General features: G+C 54.2%; 1 protein-coding gene across 2 annotated transcripts in view; it reads right to left on the minus strand.

Moving 5' to 3' along the window:
- The window catches only part of EFHD1 (EF-hand domain family member D1), a 39,187-nt gene extending 19,377 nt beyond the window's left edge, over positions 1-19,810 (minus strand). The window contains exon 1 of one of the 2 annotated variants that reach the window (XM_067740212.1): positions 19,416-19,810. In XM_067740212.1, coding sequence (XP_067596313.1) covers positions 19,416-19,708 — 293 coding nt within the window. In that variant the 5' untranslated portion in view covers positions 19,709-19,810. The remainder of the gene's footprint in view (positions 1-19,415) is intronic. The other variant, XM_067740213.1, reaches the window with a different exon arrangement.
- Positions 19,811-21,295: the final 1,485 nt, after the last annotated feature.

Below are 21,295 nucleotides of genomic sequence, written 5' to 3' on the forward strand. Positions count from 1 at the left end.
TTTGAAACAGGGTTGTCAAGCTGGTCCAACAGAAAACTGTGATGACTGACCTATTATCTCTACCGGATCAGCAAGCCCCCTCTATTAGGCTTCTGGGGGAACGACAGGCAGGAGTAGAGGCCCATACAATTCAGCGGCTTGCCTGTTAGGTGTAGGGCCATCTAGGAAGAGTGCTGACTATCAAATTTGCTGGTGACACAAAGCTGTGACAGAATCTAGGCCCAAAGGATCTCAGCAAGCTGGTGACGGCCAGGACTGGGCTCTGTGTGTGGGCATGACAGAGACGGGTATTAGCCAAGCACAAGGAAGACCTTTCTGGCAAAAACAGCTAACACAAGACCTGAGGTGAGAAGAGCTCTTACAAACAGGCCGGAGGGACGGACTCTGTTACAGGGAGTCCTAGTCAAAGTAAACAGGCTTCTTTAGTGTGGAACTTTCCAGAGCCTTCCATATGGTCACGTGTCCGAAACTTACCGGAGGGAAACAGCACCCAGACTCATCAGACCACACAATCCTCTGTGTTCAGGGATTTTCCACTGGAGGAGGCACGTCTAAGCAATCGAGTGTTCCAAGGAAAACACTTTGGGAAGCGCTCCTCAGGCAATTCTACCTCAGGAAGGCAGCCCGTCGTTAAACGGCCCCTATGTTCCCCTCCAGGCCGAGATTGTGAATGAATGTCCTCTGCCTGCTGCTCAGCGCACAGCGCATGCTCCTGCGAAGTCTGCAGAGGAGACTGAAGCCACGAAGGGGGATGAATTTAAGATGTGGATCTTTCGAGCAAACGCAGAGGTTCGGGGTCTGAACGCAGAGAAGAAAGGAAGGAAAGTGAAGGGAGGACAAGAGCAGCTGAAAAGCTCAGGGGTAAAGAGAGGGGAGGGGGCCCCAGGAACAGGAGGTGAATTGGGGCAAGATAAGGAAAGGTCAGGGAACAAGGCAGGAATTCGTCCTCACCCAGCAGGGGCAGGAACACAGCTAGCTCAGCCTCCGCAGCACAACCGGCAGTCGAGATGGGGCCATGGCAGAGAGGGGCTCGGAGACCTTATCCCTGGCATTTCTCTGGGGTTCTAACTGAGAAGAGTCAAGAAGGGTTGGAAAACCTCTTTTAGGCCCTCAAGCCGGAAACATTCTCCAGGCCTAAGAAAGAGGACAAATATGTGAGAAAGGGCCTTGGCAAAGTCTGGGGGACAGGTTAAAGGAATTCCAATTTCTTTCAATAGGCAGGAAATTTTGGTTTGACCACTTTGGTGAGTAATGTGCCTGGGAGCAAAAGCACACCACCTCGGTGGGCAAATCCCAGACAGAAGAAAGGGTCGGGGGACTTCCATGGTGGCACAGTGGTTAAGAATCCGCCTGCCAACGCAGGGGACACGGGTTTGAGCCCCGGTCCAGGAAGATCCCACATGCCGTGGAGCAACTAAGCCCGTGCACCCCAACTACTGAGCCTGCGCTCTAGAGCCCGCGAGCCACAACTACTGAGCCCACGAGCCACAACTACTGAAGCCCGTGTGCCTAGAGCTCATGCTCCGCAACAAGAGAAGCCACCGCAATAAGGCCACGCACTGCAACCAAGAGTAGCCCCTGGGCTTCCCTGGTGGCGCAGTGGTTAAGAATCCGCCTGCCGATGCAGGGGACATGGGTTCGAGCCCTGGTCCGGGAAGATCCCACGTGCCGCGGAGCAGCTAAGCCCGTGTGCCACAGCTGCTGAGTCTGCGCTTTAGAGCCCACGAGCCACAACTACTGAGTCTGTGTGCCGCAACTGCTCAGGCCCGTGCACCTAGAGACCGTGCTCCGCAACAGGAGAGGCCACCGCAATGAAAAGCCTGCGCACGGCAAGGAAGAGTAGCCCCTGCTTGCCGCAACTAGAGAAAGCCCACGCGCAGCAGCAAAGACCCAACACAGCCAATCAATCAATCAATAAATAAATTTATTAAAAAAAAAAAAAGAGTAGCCCCCGCTCTCCTCAACTAGAGAAAGCCCGCTCGCAGCAACGAAGACCCAACGCAGCCAAAAATAAATAAATAAATTTTAAAAAGAAAAAAAAGAAAGAAAGGGCCAGGCATCCTGCCGGGAGCACCAGTTTGGCACAGGAATAAAGCCAGTGTGTGGACTGAGAGGGGATGTCTCCAAGGCAAGAGGGGCAGGAAAGAAAGGGGTCACTCAGCCGCTGCCTCGACTCCCAGGGACTCAGCAAAGACTGCGTCCCTTTGTTCCTGCCCGAAGCACCAGCCAAGCCCATAGTTAAGTCCTGGGAGGACCATAAATTGACCACATTAGTGGTGTCCTCGCCCCTCCCCACGGAACTGGGATTTGTAATCCAGAAGTGCATCTTTCCCTCTTTAAAGTGACCATCTCCGAGGGTTGGTCCACAGCCACTTCCTTCAGGGCCTGCATATGCCAGACAGGCAGGAAAAACCTCCCAGGTCCCCCTCATCAACTTACTGTTTCATCTGCTCCTCTCAAAGCATCCGACTACCATATGCGTTCCGCGCACACGATGGGATTCAAAGCCCCTAATAACTACAACTAGCCTGCTTTGCAGTTCACAGCACATTGTCCCATACACTAACCCTTTCATCTTTATGACAGTCCTATGAAGAATTCATAATGGCCGCCTGTTTACTGTTTATTGAGTGCTCACTAAGTGCCCGGCGCTGTGCTGAAGCACCTGAGTTAGTTCAGCAGTGCTGTGAGGTGGTCACGAGTCACCCCATGTGACAGGTCGTGAAAGCTGAGGGGTGCAGTGAAGCCAATCGCTGTGGATCAGAACTAACCTGGGGCTTTCAGGCGGGTGCCTGGCTTCACGTGGGAACAGGCGAGGCAGGAATGACCATGAACTAAGCTTATACCATGTGCCCCTTAACTCAGTGGGGAGCCAGGGGATGGATAGAGTGCACACACTATGTCCCAACAAACAGACCGCTAGTCAACTGTGCGATTCACACATTTTACAATTTATATCTGATGACTTTGGCAGAAGTAATAGGAGTCACGTTGCTGAGTCCCATACGTGTGTAGATTCTGATTCTGGTCTCGGAGTGCGGCATCGCCAGCTGCCCACATACGCAAAATTATTCATTTTTGCCCGAGAGAATACCGATGTCTCACAAACATTTGAAGAAACAGTCTCACCAACACAGCCCTTCAAATAGATTTGATCGGCTTTAACCCTCCAACACTCCTTTAAGGAACGTCACACTGTCAGGCTGACGAAGAAACCAAGCCCACCTAGGTCAACCAACCAACCGAAGGTCACTAGGCCCAGCGAGGTTAGCCCCGGTTATCGCCACTTGATGCCCGCAGCCCACGGCCCGACCGCAGGGCTGGGCAACACCGCCACCAGATGTAGGTTTGATAGCAGGTCAGTCCTTACAGGATGCCAACGTGGCCCCTCCAGTGACAGTTGACAGAGACAAGCCAGCCAAAGCTAAGGCAGAGAGGCGTCCTGGGGAAGCAAGGTGTTAAATGGATAAAGGCCCTTCTGAAAGCTGTGGGACAACTTCAGCAACGCATTCCACCGTGGGTGCGCTTGAAGGAAGCCGGAGGTGAGGACCCCTCGCAGAGGCCCCCAAGGCTGGACTGGGCGCAAAGCACTCACCCTCAACCTGCTCAGAGCCCCTCTCCTCAAGTAACTGCTGTGTGAGGACCCCCTGAGACAAGGCCATCTGCAAACAGGTGACCTTACGCCAAACTTCTGGGCCCGTGGGAGAGATGAATGCAGGCGGATTTGTTTTCCTCATTCTGGAAACCTGCTTTGCTTCCAGTCCCTCCACGAAAATTCCATCACATTCCTTGCAGTTGGGAATCCAGCCCCATGGAAAGGGAGCAACACCTAGAAGAACCTGCCCAGGTCGGGCCCACCTGCACTGCTCAGCTGGCAGAGCCACCCACACCCAGGGGAGTCGGGGAGGGAGCCCCAGACCTAGGCTCATCTGGGGCTCTCCTTCTCCCTACAAAGCCGGCCTAAGCTGCATCACTCTCCCCCTGTTTCAAACCATCAAAATATTTCCTCTCCCCGCCTCCCAGTACTTTATATCTTTCAAATGCTTGCAGGCTCACTGGGGCTCCCTTAAGCCCCTGGCTCCTCCCTCTACCAACATCTTAGCTCCCTGTACCAGTTTTTTTCTATAATTTAAATTTTAACCAAGATTTTTCTTATTAAAGGCAGTTCAGGATATTAAAAAAACAAAAAACAAGAAACCGCACTCATAACTCCGAGACCCCGCATCCTTGTTTGTTTCCTGGGGCTTCTTTCTAGCCCTCCTCTGAATTGGTGAGCTTTTTCCATGTTTTTGCTTTAAAATGTCCTCATTCCCTTCATCTTCCTAATCTCCAGGATCTGTTAGGGGGAGATTCCAGTTCCATCGGCACTGCACGTGGCCCCGCAGACACAGGCCTGGGTGCAAAGCCAGCCCTGCCATTCATTTGGGAGAGACGGGCTGCCGAGCCCACTGCAGGCTGACTCTAACTGAGCTGCCTGTGCCTTGCAGAGCTGTAGACGGGCCAACAGGAGATAACACGCCAGCACCGGCCCCCGGCACCCAGTAAGCAAGCAATGGGAGGGAGCTATATTTAAAAGTAGGACCTGTCTGCAGCTGTGAAGAGGAAGCAGACAACTTCCAGGGCTGCTGCTCTGATGAGCTGCCCACACCCACTGGCCTCAAACAGCCTCTACCATCTTTAGCATTCTGGGGGAAACCCGAATCCACAGGCTGCTGCCACCCCTTCGGCTGAATTTCCAGGAAGTCCTTGATGAGTGACTCTCATCGCCCCGCCTGTCCTGTATGAGAGCATCACATCTGTCCTCCAAGGGCTCACTTGAAAAGGCTTCCCAACTCAACTGATTGGGGTCATCACTGGTCAGGGGAATGGGGTGGATTGAGGCAGGATGGGCTGAGATCCCTGAACACTGGGCCCACCACCCTGAGTGTCTATGACCTGGGAAAGCCCGTGGCCTGGCCAGAGGGGCCCAGGTGACCCTAAATCCTCACCCCACCGAAGGCCTGCCAGTAACGAGACAGCAGCAAGGGCTCAGGGGCTGGTTTCCAATGTCCGCCCCGTGCTGGTCCGTGAATGGCTTGCTCTCTCAGCTCCACTGTGCAGAGCCCCTGGGTTTTCTTGGTTTTCACCTGCCCAGAATAATCCTGCTATCAAGGAAGAAAGAAGCAGGGCAGCCTTTGTCTGCCTGAAACTCAGCCATCAGAAACTCCCCAGGGATCCCCAGGGGGTACGGGGGTTCTCAGGAGGATTGCCCCAGAAAATGCCTTACTCTTAGTGCTGGGGGGAACTGCCTGCACCCCAGAGACCCAGAACATGGGAACACACCGGCTTGTCTCCAGAAAGGTCTTGTATGGGAAACATGCACTGCCTTTTCAGACAGGCTGGCTCTGGCAGCCACTCAAAGTGTGGTCCCCGGACCAGCAGCATCACGGTCATCCAGGATTATTCGAAAGGCAGAATTTCAGGTCCCCTCCCAGACCTGCTGAATCAGAACCTGCATTTTCACAAGATGCCCCGTGTGGCCCAGGCTCTTTCAAGTAGGAGAAGGGCACTGTGCCAGACTGTCCCCAGAGCAGGCAGCCCTTCCTGGGGCTTTCCTGCTTCTCCCGTGGGTGACCCTGGCTGTGCCCATCCAGATGAGCCTCAGGGCCCCCGAGCCCATAGGACTGCCGTTCCTCCGTGCTTCGCTGCCTGCCCCTTCTCTGAGGTCCTGGTTTCCCCTCTTTTGTGTAGGTCCCCCTTAGCTGTCCAATTATCTGCCCTTTCTTTCCTCTCTCTCTCCCTCCCTCTCTCCCTCCCTTTCTCCCTCTCTTTCTCCCTCCCTCCCCTCCTCCCTTCCTTCTGATTTGCTGCAGACTGAGAAACCACATCTCCAAGTGGGTTACAACTACATGCAAAGTAAAAGAAAGCAGGGTGCGAGGAAGGGGGACCCTGAGGAATTAAGTACAAAAGCTTTTGAGCCCAGAGTCTGATTTCCAATCAGGCTGCTCCCAGCCGCCTTTGTGGGATGAACGCCTGGCTCTTCGAGTCACCTGGCTCACATCTACCTGGGGCCTCTCCAGAGCAGAAGAAAAGCACAAAGACCAGTCCCAGCGGGGAGGCAGATGTACAGACAGTTGAGCTGTGATAAGGCCGGAGCATGGGCAGAGCTGGCTCTAACAGGAGTGAGTGTGCAGAGCCGTGGGAGGGAGCCCCTGTCACCAGTGCAGTCCAGAGGTGCCGGGATGTCCCAGAAGGGGGGAGGGGGCCAGCTCCCACAAGGCATTCTGGGAGAGCTGTGTCTTTTTACGGGTAAGAGGGGCAACCCTCAAAGAGTGTGAAGCAGAGGGCTTCCCTGGTGGCGCAGTGGTTGAGAGTCCGCCTGCCGATGCAGGGGACATGGGTTCGTGCCCCGGTCCGGGAAGATCCCACATGCCACGGAGCGGCTGGGCCCGTGAGCCATGGCCGCTGAGCCTGCGCGTCCGGAGCCTGTGCTCCGCAACGGGAGAGGCCACAACAGTGAGAGGCCCACGTACCGCAAAAACAAAAACAAAAACAAACAAACAAACAAAAAGAGTGTGAAGCAGAGAAGTGACATCAGATGGCTGTCTCAGAAAGACCCCTCGGCTTGATGTGCAGGATGGATTTAGGGGGGCAGTAGCGGGGGAGAGTGGAGTGAGCAGTGGGGGGCATGCAGCAGTCCTCACTGTGGAGAGATGCAGGGAGAGAGAAGGTGAGCTGGGAGTGGCCCTGGGGGCAGGTGAGCGCCAGCTTCACCTGTCCTGTGCACAGCCAGTGCTGCGGGGACTCACTCCTGGGAAATATCCTTCTTTTTCTGGTAAGAGGCCAACATCTTTACAGGCTGCAGGAGACCAGTTGGGTCTCCCCAACCACAACCTCCAATAGTTCTGTACATGGCGTCTGGAAGTTCATAAAGAAAGGGAAGGCGGCAGGGCAGAGCTGAGGGGCCATCCCCACCCCTACAGAGCACCCACTGTGTGCTCAGGGTCCCGCAAGACAGCAGAGGGGATGCAGAGTCAGGCAGCTGCTACCCAGGCTTTTGAGACGAGCAGGGAAATCCTCTTTGTCCCAAATGCCTGCAGTGGGAGTGCACTGCACCTGCCAGGGACTCCCACGCGGATTCAGAAGGAGAGAGAGCAGACGGTGCACCAAGCTCCCCCAGCCTCGCGCTCTCAGACTGGCTGCCGTAGCCCAGTAGTGGAAAAGACCTCAGATCGGGAGGTTTCAGCTCCACGCAAACTCTCCCACTGATGCCAGGAACCCAATGTGGAAACAAAGCAAGCCAGGCCCCGTGACCGCCCTCCAAAGGAACGTGCCAGTGGCAACCAGTTACTAGGCCGGGAGTGCTAAGGGCTTCAGCCACACTGAGGGCACAGATGCCAAGAGCCCACGAGTGACCAGGTAGAGAGGGACAAGCCTTGGAAAGCTTCTGCTCTGGCAAATGCAGCAGGGAACAATTCGGTCTACTGGAGCCTTGCTGGGCTCCTCCTGAGGAAGGTGGAGGGCAGCAGGGGCTGGCAGTGAGCTCCTGGGGTCAGACTGCCCTGGTGCAAGGCCCCGGTGACATCCTGTGCTGTGTGTCCTTGGGCGAGTTACTCTCTGGGCTTTGTCCAGGTGCTGCCAAGATGACAGGAAGACAGATAAACTCTCAGCTTATCCTTAAGCGCATGGGTAAGGGTTCACTTTTTTAGTTTTGGCTCATTAAGAGAAGGACCCTAATCCTGGGGTCTCCCCTTCGTCCTTTTGAAGTCGGGGCACCTTTGCTGGGTTTGGATAAGTACAGGCGGCTGGGGACTCACTTGGGAACAGGGGATGGAGCAAGTGGATCTGGGAATTTAGAGTTACCGGCTATCCATCCAGGAAGGAGGGGGAGAAGGGCATCCCAGGGGACGCCCGCCCTGAGCACACCCTGATGGAGGCAATGGGGAGGCCATAGGGCTCTTCTGATCAGGGGTGTCGAAATGAGCAAGGGTGGTTCTTTGCTGTGGTAATGGGGTGTCTCCCCTTGGCTCCCAACACCTCCTATAAAAGGCCTGATGGGCTGGGAAACTGGGCCAGAGGTGCCTCTGGAAACCTAGTTTGCCTGGGAATCCCCAGGAACCCTGTGGATCTCGGGGGACGGGTGCCCCCAAACAACCCGGGGTTTCCACCCCCAGACCCAGTCAGTCCTGGTGCAGCCCCGGTAGTGACCCACTCTCCCTCGACTCCCAAGTCCAGAAGCCAGGGAAGGAAATGGCCAGGGGGAGGCCCTGAGGGAGGGGGAGGTCAGGGCCTACAGGCCCAGTGGAAGTGGACTGTCGGGGGGACTCAGCCGTCCCTCCACATAGAAAGGAAAAGCACCTGGGCTGCCACCCTCTGGGTCTTCAGAGCCTCCGCCCACAGCTTCCCTGCCGGTGGCCCTTTTCCAGTGTCCTTCCTCTGGGCTGGTACCACCTTAAATCCAGCAGCCCTGCTAGGGGCCTGGACCTGCAGCTCCCTCAGTGGAAAGAACCTGGGGCTGGAACTGGAGTGACCTAATTAAGGCTGTGACTGCACACCAAGTGGTCACGCGATCTTGGGGACAACCTGAGAAGGTGGTCACTTTCCTTTTTCCGCATCTCACTTACAGGCATGTGCCCTGTGTCACGCGGTTGGTGGCACTGCTGGAGGGGACTGCACAACCCCACCGAAGGCTCCTATTCCTGACGGCCCTGGGAGCTGGGAAGCTCCACTGGGGCCGTAATTAGGGACTCAGGGCAGCTCCAGAAGCAAAGCTCAGGCCCCTCTACAGAGGTCAAGGATCCCCTGCCCTGCCTGTGGCCCTGGGTCCAGCTCTGGGGACTGAAGGAAGAAAGAAGTCAGCCACACTCAACCTTAAAGAGCGGACCCTGCTTTCCCAGGGCAAACACCTGGGAGGAGGGGGAGGGGAACCTCCTAAGAATCAACAATAATGGACAGACTGGAAATTGGGGGTTATGGGAGAGAGACTGTGGAGCGCCAACAGCCCAGCGAGAATGGGGTCGGGCTGGGGCAGCCAGCGAGAGAGAAGAATGCAGTAGCCAGCTGTGACCGGCCTTGAGGGTCAGCGTGAAGAGTCTGAACTTCGTCCCACGGTCCCCATCAGTAAAATGAGGGATGATGAAAGCACCATCTCACAGTGCTTACGATGTGTAAATGCCAAGAACGGTGCCTGCACACAGTAGGTGCTCTATACGCAGTGGCTCTTAGCAGTGGCTGTGCTCAATAAAGTTGGCCCTTGTAGGAAAGGGTGGGGGGAGTATGAACCATTTAGGGAGGGGACAGAGACCCTGTCACTGAGGCCAAGATGGACAGAGCTGCACAGGATCAGGGGCCAGCACCTCTCCAAGGCTGAGACAGAGCTCACCATGTCCCTGAGGGCGCAGAGCTGAGCCTGTCAGCAGCCAGATCTTGCTGGTAGAGGGTTGATGACCGGGGACCATGGTCCCAGGCACAGTGTTCAGTGAGAATTGCCAGGTGGGGCTGGGGGGCCCCGGGAGTTGCCTAATCCCAAGGCTAGGATCAACCCCCAATCAGCCCTGGGGTCCCTTGCCATTCTGACCAGGAAGGGGCAGCAGGGCCGGCCTTAGGCATGTGACAGTTTATAAGTCCTGAACGACATCCTTCTACTTCCTGCAAACCTGATCTGAGCTGGCAGAGTGCTAAGGACATAGTGTCAGCCAGAGGCAGCCTTGTGTGGAGACAGACCACGCAGTCCCCGCCTCCCAAATCAAAGAATTTACCTTCATTCAGCAACACGGGGGGCAACTAGGCGGAGACTGAAAGAAAATAAAACCAGGCCTGGACACCCCCCAACACACACACCCACCCACCCACGACTTGTACAAAGGCCTCCACACTGAGAGAAGGGCCATTAGCAGCAGAGTATCAGGCAGGCACTGAAAGGAACGAGAGTCATCAGTGCAGGTGACGTGCACCAAAGATGGCGCTGGCCACATGCACTCCCGCCTCTCCACCTGGAGACCCTTCTAAAAGGAGAGGAAATCAGAGGCACTTGACTTATGATGATAAAGGGAATAAGGGAGTTTGGAAGGGGGGCTAGGGAGAAGGGGGAGGGTCCAAAGACTTGAGATGAAGAACACCTGCTTTAGCCACGGGGCTCAAGGAGGCAGATACCCAAGGCCAAGGTCTCTGTGCAACCAAGTTAGTTTTCGTTTTCCTTTACATCTGGAGGGCTTTTGTTCTTTGTTTTTTGTTTTTGGCCTCACCACGCAGCTTGTGGGATCTTAGTTCCCAGACCAAGGATCAAACCCGTGCCCTCTGCAGTGGAAGCACAGAGTCCTAACCGCTGGACCGCCAGGGAAGTCCCTAAGCCCTTCCTGACCACAGCCCGGCTCAAACACACCTTGGACCAACTCTCAGAGGAAGTAACACCAAGGCAGCCCTTCCAGGGTGCAGAGTGTCACCCAGGGATCCCAGCTGCAGGGCACCAGCTGCCCGGCCCTCTTAGGTGGCAGGAGAAGCAGATACATATGTTGCTCCTACTTAAGCAATAATCTTCCAGAAGCAACTCTGGGGTCCTAGAGCTCTGGGATCCCTCTGCCATCCACTTCTGCTTCTGCCTCTTCTTCCCCTGGGGGCTCCAGGTCTGTCCCAGCCAGTGAAGCCACAGGCCACTGACAGGGAGAAAGGCCGAGAAGTGAGGAAAGGGGTGAGCAAGACCACCGACGACTCACAGGGCTCAGGATTCAGAAGATTCCAAAGCAGTTGCCTGGAACAGGGGCCGGCAAACTATGGCCTGCGGGCAGATCCTGCTCACCAGGCCTTACCCGGACACAGTCGCCAGTTAGTTTAGGTTCCTTGACGTATTGTCTGCAGCTACTTTCGGTCACAGTGGCAGAGTTGAGCAGTGGCAACAGAGAACCTAGGGCCCACAAGGCCAAAACAGATTTACTACCTGGCCCTTTACGGACCAAGCTGGCCCAACCCTGGCCCAGAAGGAACTTTGACCGTCATACAGCCTAACCCCCAGCCTTCCAAGAGCCTCCCAACCCTTCCTTGCTGCAAAACTCTCACTCCACGAAGACAGACCACACCTTCCAATGGAATTCCAGAGAAAGGGGCTTACCACCTTTGAGACCATTCTTTTTATCTCTCAACAATTCCAACCATGAGAAAGTTCTTTCTTCTCTACGCTGAACCAAGGCCGTGGCTTCCTTTCACTGAACCCTCATTACCCACCTTCTGCCCCCTGAGGTCGAGCAGATCCCCACCAGACTTCAAACTCTCAGCCCCCATCCTCTGGCTCCAGGAGCCTCGGCCCCAAGGCCTTTGATCCATCGAGGGCCTGAACCCCTTCCCAGTCCTGGCTGGCTGCTCCTCCCTGGCTTTGTCCAGAAAGACCACGACCCCCTGCCCTGAATGCAGCATCTTCACAGTGTCTGCTAGGCTACCCGGGGTTTCTTATACATGGGTGGTGGATGGCTTTTCCAGGATTTGCATCCTTCCCTGTCAAGCAGCATCATGTTAAATCCAGCCCATTGTTCAGAGTTCATAGAGCTTCTTGAGGGCAGAAACCCCTCCAGAGCAATCTGTATAATACCAGCACCTGGCATGTGCTTCACCGAATGAATGAAAAAACTGATGAATGAACAGCTCATAGACAGCAGGTGAGAAAGAGGCTCATCCTTCTCATCATCATGGAATCCCAGGAGCAGACATTAGCGAATGTGCACACCGCGCTGGCCACGGGAGCCCAGGGGCGGGAGCCCCGGGAAAGGGGTCACAGAAGGTCCGTGAGGCCTCGGAACCAAGGAAGGATTCAGTGCAGGACTTGGGTCTGCGTCTTGGCAGGCCACTGAGCACAGGTAGAGTTTCATCCTGCAGGATGGCACAGTCCACGCTCCAACAACTCAGATATCCCTGTATGTAGGCCTTCCAAGGACCATCTAGCATTTAGGATCAGGGGAGCCCTTCAATCACCAACACTGAAGGGACACAGAAGCAGGGGGAGGCTGCAGAGTGTGAGCCTGCAGGAGTGCACCTGATACACAGATATTCATGAAGCAGGAAGCTAATAATAGCAAGCTGTGTAAAACCTAGCGTGTGTGCTGGGATCCTACACGGAGTATCTCTTTCCCCAAGTCACGGACAGGCCTGGCGGCCACTAGCTCCGGAGCCTGAGACCTGATTCATTCGATACATCCTTAGAGATCACTGGTTCAGCCACGCCGTGAAACCACACATGATGTAGCCTGTGTCCACCAAGCCCCCCAAATTCAATGGAAGATGGTATTTCTATTTACTAGTTAGTCTGGGGGGTGGGGAGGTATCACAGGGCTAAGAGTATAAATAAAGTTAGAGTCCCCTGGACCTTAACGCTTTGAAACTAGGCACTTAACTAATTTTGCAAGAGAGAAAGGAAAAAGGACTTTTTTTTTTTTTTGCGTTATGTAAGATTTTAATAAGTCACTCGAATTCTCACAAAATGTGATGCTCTGTAATAAGGAGAGTGGAGGAGGCTTCCCAGAGAAAGGAGGTAAGGAACAAGGAATGAGGAGAAAGGAAACTGTCTGCCAAGATAAAACTGCCAGAAACAGTGGCACCTGCTTCCAGCCACCCCGACATCACACTCTGGGCAAAGAAAACCAGTGCTTAAACCTCTCTAAGAAATAGTTCCCAGTTACAGCGTCTTTCTGCCGGAGACCAAGGCCCCAAACAGAAGCCGGCCTGGGTTCTGGCTGACTGCCCGCCAGGAATTCAGACAAGCCCTGGGTTCTCCTGCCCCATCTTCAAGCAGAACAGTCAAAGGTGCAAAATCCAGTGCAGGTGAGGGAATTTCAACTCTAAGGTGGGTCACCGTGCACTAAAGACACAATCAGGAGAGTCAGAAGCCCTCACCTTTCTCTAAGGGGGAAAAAATCACTGAACTAACTTCCAGTTACTTCCATCCACCTTTCCCTGTGTATAAGGCAATTCACTCAAAAGATACAGATACAGATCCACCTCCCCAGTAAACCTCCTTAACGGGGCTCCCTTCACCCCTTTGGCAAATTCCCAGCCCTCCAAGTCCACACCCCTTCCTCCCTCCCTCAGAGAAAAGTCTAGGGAGGAGAAGAAGAAACTGGGGGTGGGGGAGATGAGAAATGAAGAGTTCCAGGGCAGCCCTGCCTTTTCGGGGTTCAGCAGTGATGGGGAGTCAAGTCCTGGCAGGGCATCCATGATGTCATCATTTCCGATTCTGATAAAAAGACAACTTTCCCACAGCCAAAGGCTCCTCTCCCCACCCTCTCTCTGGGGCATTGAAACACAAGCTTTTACTATGCTGCAAGAACATCACAGCTGCATTTTAAGATGCTGTATTTGGGTCCACCCTTAAGTGGCTGCCCTCATTACCTCCCTTTGAAAGGGGCCTCTGGATAAGCCCAAGGTAATTAAAATTTCCTGTCTAACCTTCACCGCTCCACCAGCTCGTATTACAGCCCTGGACACACACGGTAGAGTCAGTTTCTCTGGGGCCTTCTCACTCTTCGTTTAAAATCAGGCCACTATTCTCTTGGCCCAGCCTATCCAGTAACACTCTTGGAAACGGAGAGGGAACTTTCTCTGGTGACGCCTCTGGCTTCCCACACTCATTAGAAAATTCTCTCTCTTCTACAACACACCAGGCTCATTTGTAGTAGGTCCCAACAATACAAAGGCAAATAAATGACCCCCCCCCCCCTCCAAGAAGCTGATGTGTTCACAGGCTGGAAAGGATCCAGGGTTTTTTAAACCTTGAAAATGTAAGAGATCCCTAAGTGAAATACTTTTAAATAGGAAAATCAAACTGCAAAGATCAAAGCACGTTTTGCAGTGTCTGCATAAATCTATATAGCCCCGGGCAAAAAGAACAGGCGTACTTTGTTCTGGTCAAGTCAGGTTCTGAGTGAACTCTAAGGCGACATCAGAATCTGGATCTAGAAACAGATTAAAAGTGAAATTCTTGCTGAAAGTAAGTGCACTCCTGGCACAAGCTGGGGGCTTTCTATTGGTATTGTTTTTTGTAGTTAGATGGCAACTCCATTTGAAATAGGGTTAGGCTTTGAGAAGACTGATCCCCCTTCTGTTGAGGGTAGGAATCATTCTGGCTTTGGTTACATCTCAGACCTCCTAAATCACCTAAACAATCTAAAGTGGTTAAGATTCTGACATGTCATGATGCACATAGACAGAGCACCTCTGCCCAGGGGCAGTAATGGGTTGAAGAGGGTCCCCCCACCCCAAAAATTCACAGCCATCTAGAACTTCAGAATGTGACCTATTTGGAAATAGGATCTTTGCAGATATAATAAATTGAATTAAAATGTCATTCTGTGGAATTCCCTGGCGGTCTGGTGGTCAGGACTCAGCATTTTCACTGCCGTGGCCCAGGTTCGATCCCTCGTCAGGGAACTAAGATCCTGCAAGCCACGCAGCATGGCCAAAAAAAAGAAGTCATACTGGATTAGGGTGGGCCCTAAATCCAAGGACTAGTGTCTTTACAAGAAGGCTATGTGAACACACACACACACACAGGGAGAACACCATGTGACTATCAAGACAGGGACTAGAGTGACGCGTTTGCAAGCCAGGGATGCCGAGAATTGCTGGCAACCATCAGAAGCTAGAAGAGGCATGGAAGGGTTCTTCCCTAGAGGCTTTGGAGCAAGCATGGCCCTTCTGATACCTTGATTTCAGAGTCCAGCCTCCAGAACGGTAAGAGAATACATCTCTCTTGTTTTAAACCACCAGCTTGTGCTCCTTGTTACAGCAGCCCTAGGACACTCATCCACTCACCCAGAAGTAGAACGAGTAAGTCCCCTCAACAGAGCCCTGGGGGCAGTCCCAGGGGGACCAATTACCCACCAAGCGGCCACATCCCCACTCCACAGCTCAAGCTGCAGGTGAAATCAGCTTCAAAGGAGAAACCAGACATTGCAAAGTGTTTGTAAATTATTTAACAAAAAGGACAACATACAATTTGCACATCCACCAAAATTATGGCTGTGAAAATTAGTGCCTGAAACTTACTGGTCTCACCACGCACGGGCCAAGCACTGAGCTAACTGCTTCATATACATGAATTTATTTAATCCCCACAATAAACTCACAAGGCAGGTACTTTTCTATCCCCACTTGACATAAGGGGAAACCGAGGCACAGAGCTTTTCAGTAGTAACCTTCCCAAAGTAACCTTCCAAGTAGCAAGTGGTAGAGTTGGGGTCTGAACCCAGGAAGCCTGGGTCCAAGTTCATGCTCTTAACAGACTCACACACTGCTTCTGCAATGGATAGAATGTGGAAAGCATGAAAAACAAGTTGAGGTTTTTCACATGATTTTTTTAAATTTATGCATAAAAAACAAAGGAAAAAGAAAAAGACACATTTCAGTTGGGGGCAGATGTGTGGCAACGAGCAGCTGCTGACCGGACAGGGTGAGGGCAGAGTGACACACCCACAGGGCAGGGAGACGAGTCGGGGAGGGGTGGGCATGCCCAGGGCTTCTCCAGGAAGAAGAGGCACCACAAAGGGATCCGCTTGCCCAGCCCTCAGAGAGTGGCCAAAGCGTGCTCAGAAAAGTTTCGATGCAAGAGTGTGCGTGGGGAGGGGGATGTGAGCAAAAATTAGGTTTTCAAGAGGACCTGCCCAGATGTAGTTTTGGGTTTTTTTTTAAATTTTGTTTAAGTCATGCCGTATTTTTTAAAAGTCAAGTAGGACAGCAGGAAGAGGAAAATATGAAAGAGGGCCAGCAGAAAAGCTGGGCTGGGCTGTGAGCAAAGCTGGGACCTCATCAGCTCATCAGCTGTGGAGGACCAGCTACAGGACAGGTGGTACTGCCAGGTCAACGGGTGGCAAATCCCCAAATGCCAAGCCCCACAGCAGCCTTCCCGGGTAGGAGGGGGCCCACAGCCTACCGCAGCCTGGGCAAGGGCAGTGGGTGCAGGCAGCCCCCAGGGCTGGCGAGATCGGCACAGAGGATCCTGGAGCCAGCTGGCCGCCTGGAGGGAGCTCAGGGTAGCAGGACGGCAGAGAGACCAGGGGGTGGCAGGGGGGCTGGTCTGACTTAGCGACCATAGGGGGCCCTCCATGAGATGAGATGAGATGAGAGTCACGGCCACGTGCCAGGCAACAAGGATGGATGAGGACTAAAAGCAGAGTTGTGTCAGAGATGCCCAAGTGACAAAATCTCCCGGACTGGGGAGTCCCTGACCCTGGTGGGGTGGGGAGAGCAAAGTTTCAGCTGCCTCCCAGGTGAGGAAACTGGGTGGAAGCACCTGAGGGGAACCCCATCGGGCTCAGCTGGAGGAGGCTGAGTCTGGAAGCTCGGGGGGGACCGGGTGTGGGTAGCATGGCAGCCTGAAGGCTCGGCAGGGCGGGAAGGGTTCTACACATGGACATGGGGCCTGGAGCTAAGGGGGGGGGGACAGCCTTCAGCAAAAGGCCCCTGTTCCACGTCACATGCTGACTTGGCACTGGCCACCCCCTCCTCTCACTCAGTTCTCACCAAACCCTTGAAAGAAAGGGTTGCCCCCGTTTTACAGATGAAAAGACAGAAGTGGTTAAGCAACTTGCCCTTGATCACAGCTAATGACCCTGGAATGAGGGGGCTATAGCCCCACCTTCCTCAAACTCATGATGGATAATTGGGTCTCTTTTTTTTTTTTTTTTTGGCTGCATTGTATAGCATGTGGGACCTTAGTTCCCTGACCATGGATGGAACCTGTGTCCCCTGCAGTGGAAGCGTAGCATCTCGACCACTGGCCCACCAGGGAAGTCCCAAAATAATTGGGTCTTGATACTAGGTTTAAGGGGTGGGGGGGCCTTTCCAAACCACTGTTGGGGGAAATATCATTCCCCGAGTGGCCCCTGCCCCTGGCAGCCACAGCAGCTACCTGCCCCTCATGGGAAGGTGGTACTCCTACCAGCAAGAAACTAAGGCTTCGAGGGACCATGTAGCCTGCCCAGGGTCACAGGTCCTAGGCCCTGTCTGACCCTACGCCTGTGAGGCTCCTCCTGCCACACTGGTGTCTCCAGCCACCACTTGGCCGACTGTAACTGGATCAGTCTTGCCTCCCCTGCCTTCTAGGACATGGGGGGAAATCCCCAGGAAGGATTCTTTGCAATTACTCATGCCTCAGATGCCACTGCCTGATGACCGGAGCTGCCAGTCCTGCCTCAGGACACTGGAGGCTGAAGGCCTGAGTCTGCCCACAGTCAGGTCCGGGATGGAGCTGTGAAGGTCCTTCACATTGAGCAGCACAGATCCCCCCTCCTCAGCAAGAGCCCCACTGCCAGTCCCCCTGCTAGTCTCTGCAGGGGTAGGGCACGTGGCTCAGGCCTGGCCAACCAGAGCAGCGGGCTGCCCTGGCCACAGCAGTTGGTTCAGAGCCAATAAGAAGCAATAGTAAAGCTACAAAAGACACACACACAGTAAGGTCTTTGCTGTGGTTACTCTTCCCACTGGACTTGCTGGAGCTACTGTGGCCACACTGCCACCACCAGGGATAAGCCACCTGAGCATGGGGACAACACAGGGAGGAAGCTGGCTTAAGAAAAAGAAATTAAGCTCTGATGGCATCATTTGAGCTCCCTGATCCAGCCATACCTGACACCAGTCCTTTTTTAGTTTTATGAACCCATTAATCCCTTTTTTGTTTATGCCAATTTTGGTTGCAAGTGACAGAAAACCCAACCTAGACTTGTGACTGACACAGTAGCTCTGGAGGAAGAAGTCTCGTGCTCAGGCTGGGCTGCCAGCTCTGTGGGACCCCAGACCACACACTGCCTTCCCTTTAGCTTGACCCTCTTCCAGTATCTGTTTCCTCGCCAACGCCACCTTGCTTGGTCTCCCAAGGCCCTCTGATTGTGTGGACTCCCTTTATTACTCTTAGGCAGCCAACAAACAAACAAACAAACATCCTTTCAACGATTGTTCTGCAGAAAAAAATAATAGTAATAAAAATAAATGAAAGAAATCTGAATCACCCCAAAGTGATTGGAAGAAGAAGGTCCCCAAGATGCCCTCTCTGAAGCCAGCTGGACTGGGAGGAAGTGCTGGGACCTGGGAGCAGCCAGAGGGGGAGCAGTATGCCAGGAAAGGCATAACCCCAAATAAATCAAAGGGGCTGTGACGCACCATTCACTTTTCTGTCTCTGCCCCAGTGCATTCTTTTGCTTCAACTCAGCCTTCCTTAATGGCCCAAATTATACCTATCGGGTGTTAACACCAGAGATCAGTGCCTGGAAGCCAGGGACGCGGAAATCAGGGTGTCAGGGAAGCGGAGAGGATGCGGAGGCTCCGGGCACCAGCCTCTGCTGACCTCCGCGCAGGGGCTGGGGCTGGACAACAGCCCAGCCTCAGGAAGGGGCCCAGGCTCCCGCCACACAGCGCCGGCCAGAGCGCCTTTAAATAGAACCTCCACGCGGGAGGACAAACACATTCCAAGCGCATTTTAAACCGCCCCAAGCATGACCTGGCCGGCGGCCTCCGCTCCCCCAGGCATTTTTCCGGTCTTGGCCCAATTCTGGAACTAATATTAATAGCTCAGTTAGGAGCTTACGGTGTGCAAAATACTTTATGGCCTTAAAAGGCAGGGACGATTACTTCCCCCACTCTCTAGATGAAGAAACTGAGGCCCAGGGAGCTGCCAAGCTACAAGGTCGACTACCGGGGGTCTCTCTACGCTGCCTCCACCGCCCGAGGGGGCTGACACGGCAGGACCGGAATGAGCCCCCGCCGGACCAGCTGCCACCTGCCTTGTCCGGTTCCGGAAGGGCGCCTCCTGCCCAAGAGGCAAGAAGGGGGACAACAGCCAAGGCGACGCTCCCAAGAGGCTCCCTGAACGTGCTCGCTCCAGGAACGTACTGATCTTTCGTGAAGAGTTTAACAAACTCCCAGTTCTCAGGCTCTGTTGGTACATCCAACCCCGCGCGGCAGCCAAGGATAAGTTTCCTCCTTTGTTTTAAAAGATAAAGGACAACGAGGCTAATTTCTCCCTCGGGAGATAAAGTTAAAGTTGGCAGGTGAGGCGCGGCGCGTCTCCGTTTCCTAGAAGTTGCGCCCTGGGCAAATCTCGGAGCGGGCCCGCAGAGGGGGCGGGACCCGCCGTCCGGACCCGGGAGCCCCGGACTCGGGCTCGGCTGCCCGAGGGGAGCTTCTGACCTCGGTCACGGAGAACGGCGGCTCCTGCTCTCGGTGTCCCAGCCCCGCTGGATCCCCCGCACCGCGCCGGGATCGGTCGGGGCGCGCTGGATCTGGGGGGCGTGGGGTTAAATGCTAAAGACACTCCTGGAATCCCTGCACTATCCCATCCTGTGCCCCCCCCCACAAGCGGGGCCCGGGACTCCCAGCCAGAAAGACCAACCCACCGCCACCTCCCCCTCCCTCCCGGGCTCAGGGTCCCCGGGGGCGCACGGCGCAGGACGCGGCGGAGAGCTTACAGTTTGAACATGCTCTCCAGGTCCTTGATGAGACGGCGGCTGAACTCCGGGAACTCGGAGTAGGGATGGAAGACCTTGCAGCGGCGGGGTCGCGCCGCGCCCTCGTTGATAACCAGCCGTCGGTTCAGCTGCGCGCTCAGCTCGGCGTCGGCTCTGGTGGTGGGCGCCCAGGCGGATGGCTGCGGCTGGGGCTCGGGGACTGGGGCGGCTCGGGGCGCAGGCTGGAGCCCTCCGTCCACCTCCTCCCAATGCAGTCGCTGCTGCAGTTTGCTCGCCAGCTTCTCGCTGGCCATGGCCGCGGTGGATCCGGGGACGCGGGGAGTGGGCTGACAGCGCGTTGCTCGCCGACTCGCGACTCTGCGACACTTCGCCAAGACGGCGGGGACCCGGAGGTTGGGTGGAACCGTGGGCGGGGGCGGGGGAGGGCGGCGGGCGGGGCGGAGCCGCGGCTTTAAGGAGGCGCTGGGGCTTGGGGACCGCCCGCCCGGCCAGAGGCCACAGGTGTCGGCGCGTCCCGGGGACGTCGACCCGCTCTCCACTACCCGGGGCTCCAAGACCGGGAGCTGAGCGCCTCCCGGGACGAGGAGTGGACCCTCGGATCAACTCTGACTTTGCCGCCCGCTCCCAGGGAGCCCAGGGACCTTGTGGTCCCCGAGGGAACGGCACCGGGAAAAGTTTCAGTACCGTCTGGCGGTTCCTTTCTCGTCCCCCAGAAGTGCCCAGACTGGAGCCGCTCGCGGCGGGGGACAGACTGGGGGTGGGGGGAGCCGAGCGCCTCCGGATGACACCTACGCGTCCCCAAGGCTGCGGGTGGCACCCAGTGGTCGCAAAGGGCTGGGTGAGGGAGGCGCCCGCAGGGAGCGCGGGGAAGGGGAAGCTGAATTTCACTCACTGAAAAGAAATGTTTCCAAAACATACTAAAAACAAATAAGCAAACCGAAAAAAGAACAATCAAGGGAGACAAACTCGTGGCTCTCCTGGTGGTAAGATACCAGCGCCACTTCGGGGGCTCTGGCTTTTTCTGTTAAGCACAAGAAAGAAAAGAAAAAGAAGCTTGAAAATAAAGAAATAAATCAGCCTTTTTAACAAGAGGGTAAAAACAAGTACAGCCGTCACTGCCCTAAGGATGGCTGTTACGTCAGCCAAGCCTTGAGAAGAATCTTATAAACACTGATCTGCCCCTACTGGGACGCACTCTGTTCTGACTGCCTCAGGGACTGCTGACCCAGGGCAGGTCTGCACCACCTGGCTGTGGGTGCCTGAAACCCAGGACCAGCCCTTGGCATGCAGGCATGTAGGGCCCGCAGAGGTCCTGCCAGGGGTTCTGAGCATGTGTAGAGGCCTAGTGGAAAAAAAAAATATATATATATATATATTTTTTTTTTAATTAGGGAAAATATTATGTTTTTAAATAAAGTGATCAAATAGAATCTTTTTAACATCGCTACTAAACAGTTTTATTCGGTTTTATAAATGGCCCTTTTTACATCAGATTTAATGCTTGAAATGGCAACTGATGGACCACTTCAAATACACCACAGGACGCTACCCTTCCTGACCTGGTGATGGTGACTAGATTTGCTTTTTTTGTCATTTGTGAGCACTTTATGTGACATTATTTCACACACATACACCAAAAAAAGAGATTTAAAATTCTTAACACTCTACATCAACAAGACACTTTACATGAATAGGTATTAAAAAATGTCAGCAACCGTTTTACATGCTAAAATTGACCACAGTTCACATTAAATTTAAAGACTCTAATAGCTCTTCCTTTTCTTTCATTTATGATTCAAGCATAATGTTGAAAATTCTCATGTTCATGAGAATGGATTTTGAATGCAATTCGACTTTTTCATTTAAGTGCCTCCAAATGA

Source organism: Pseudorca crassidens, chromosome 6 (genome assembly GCF_039906515.1).
Source record: "Pseudorca crassidens isolate mPseCra1 chromosome 6, mPseCra1.hap1, whole genome shotgun sequence".
Taxonomy (NCBI): Eukaryota; Metazoa; Chordata; class Mammalia; order Artiodactyla; family Delphinidae; genus Pseudorca; species Pseudorca crassidens.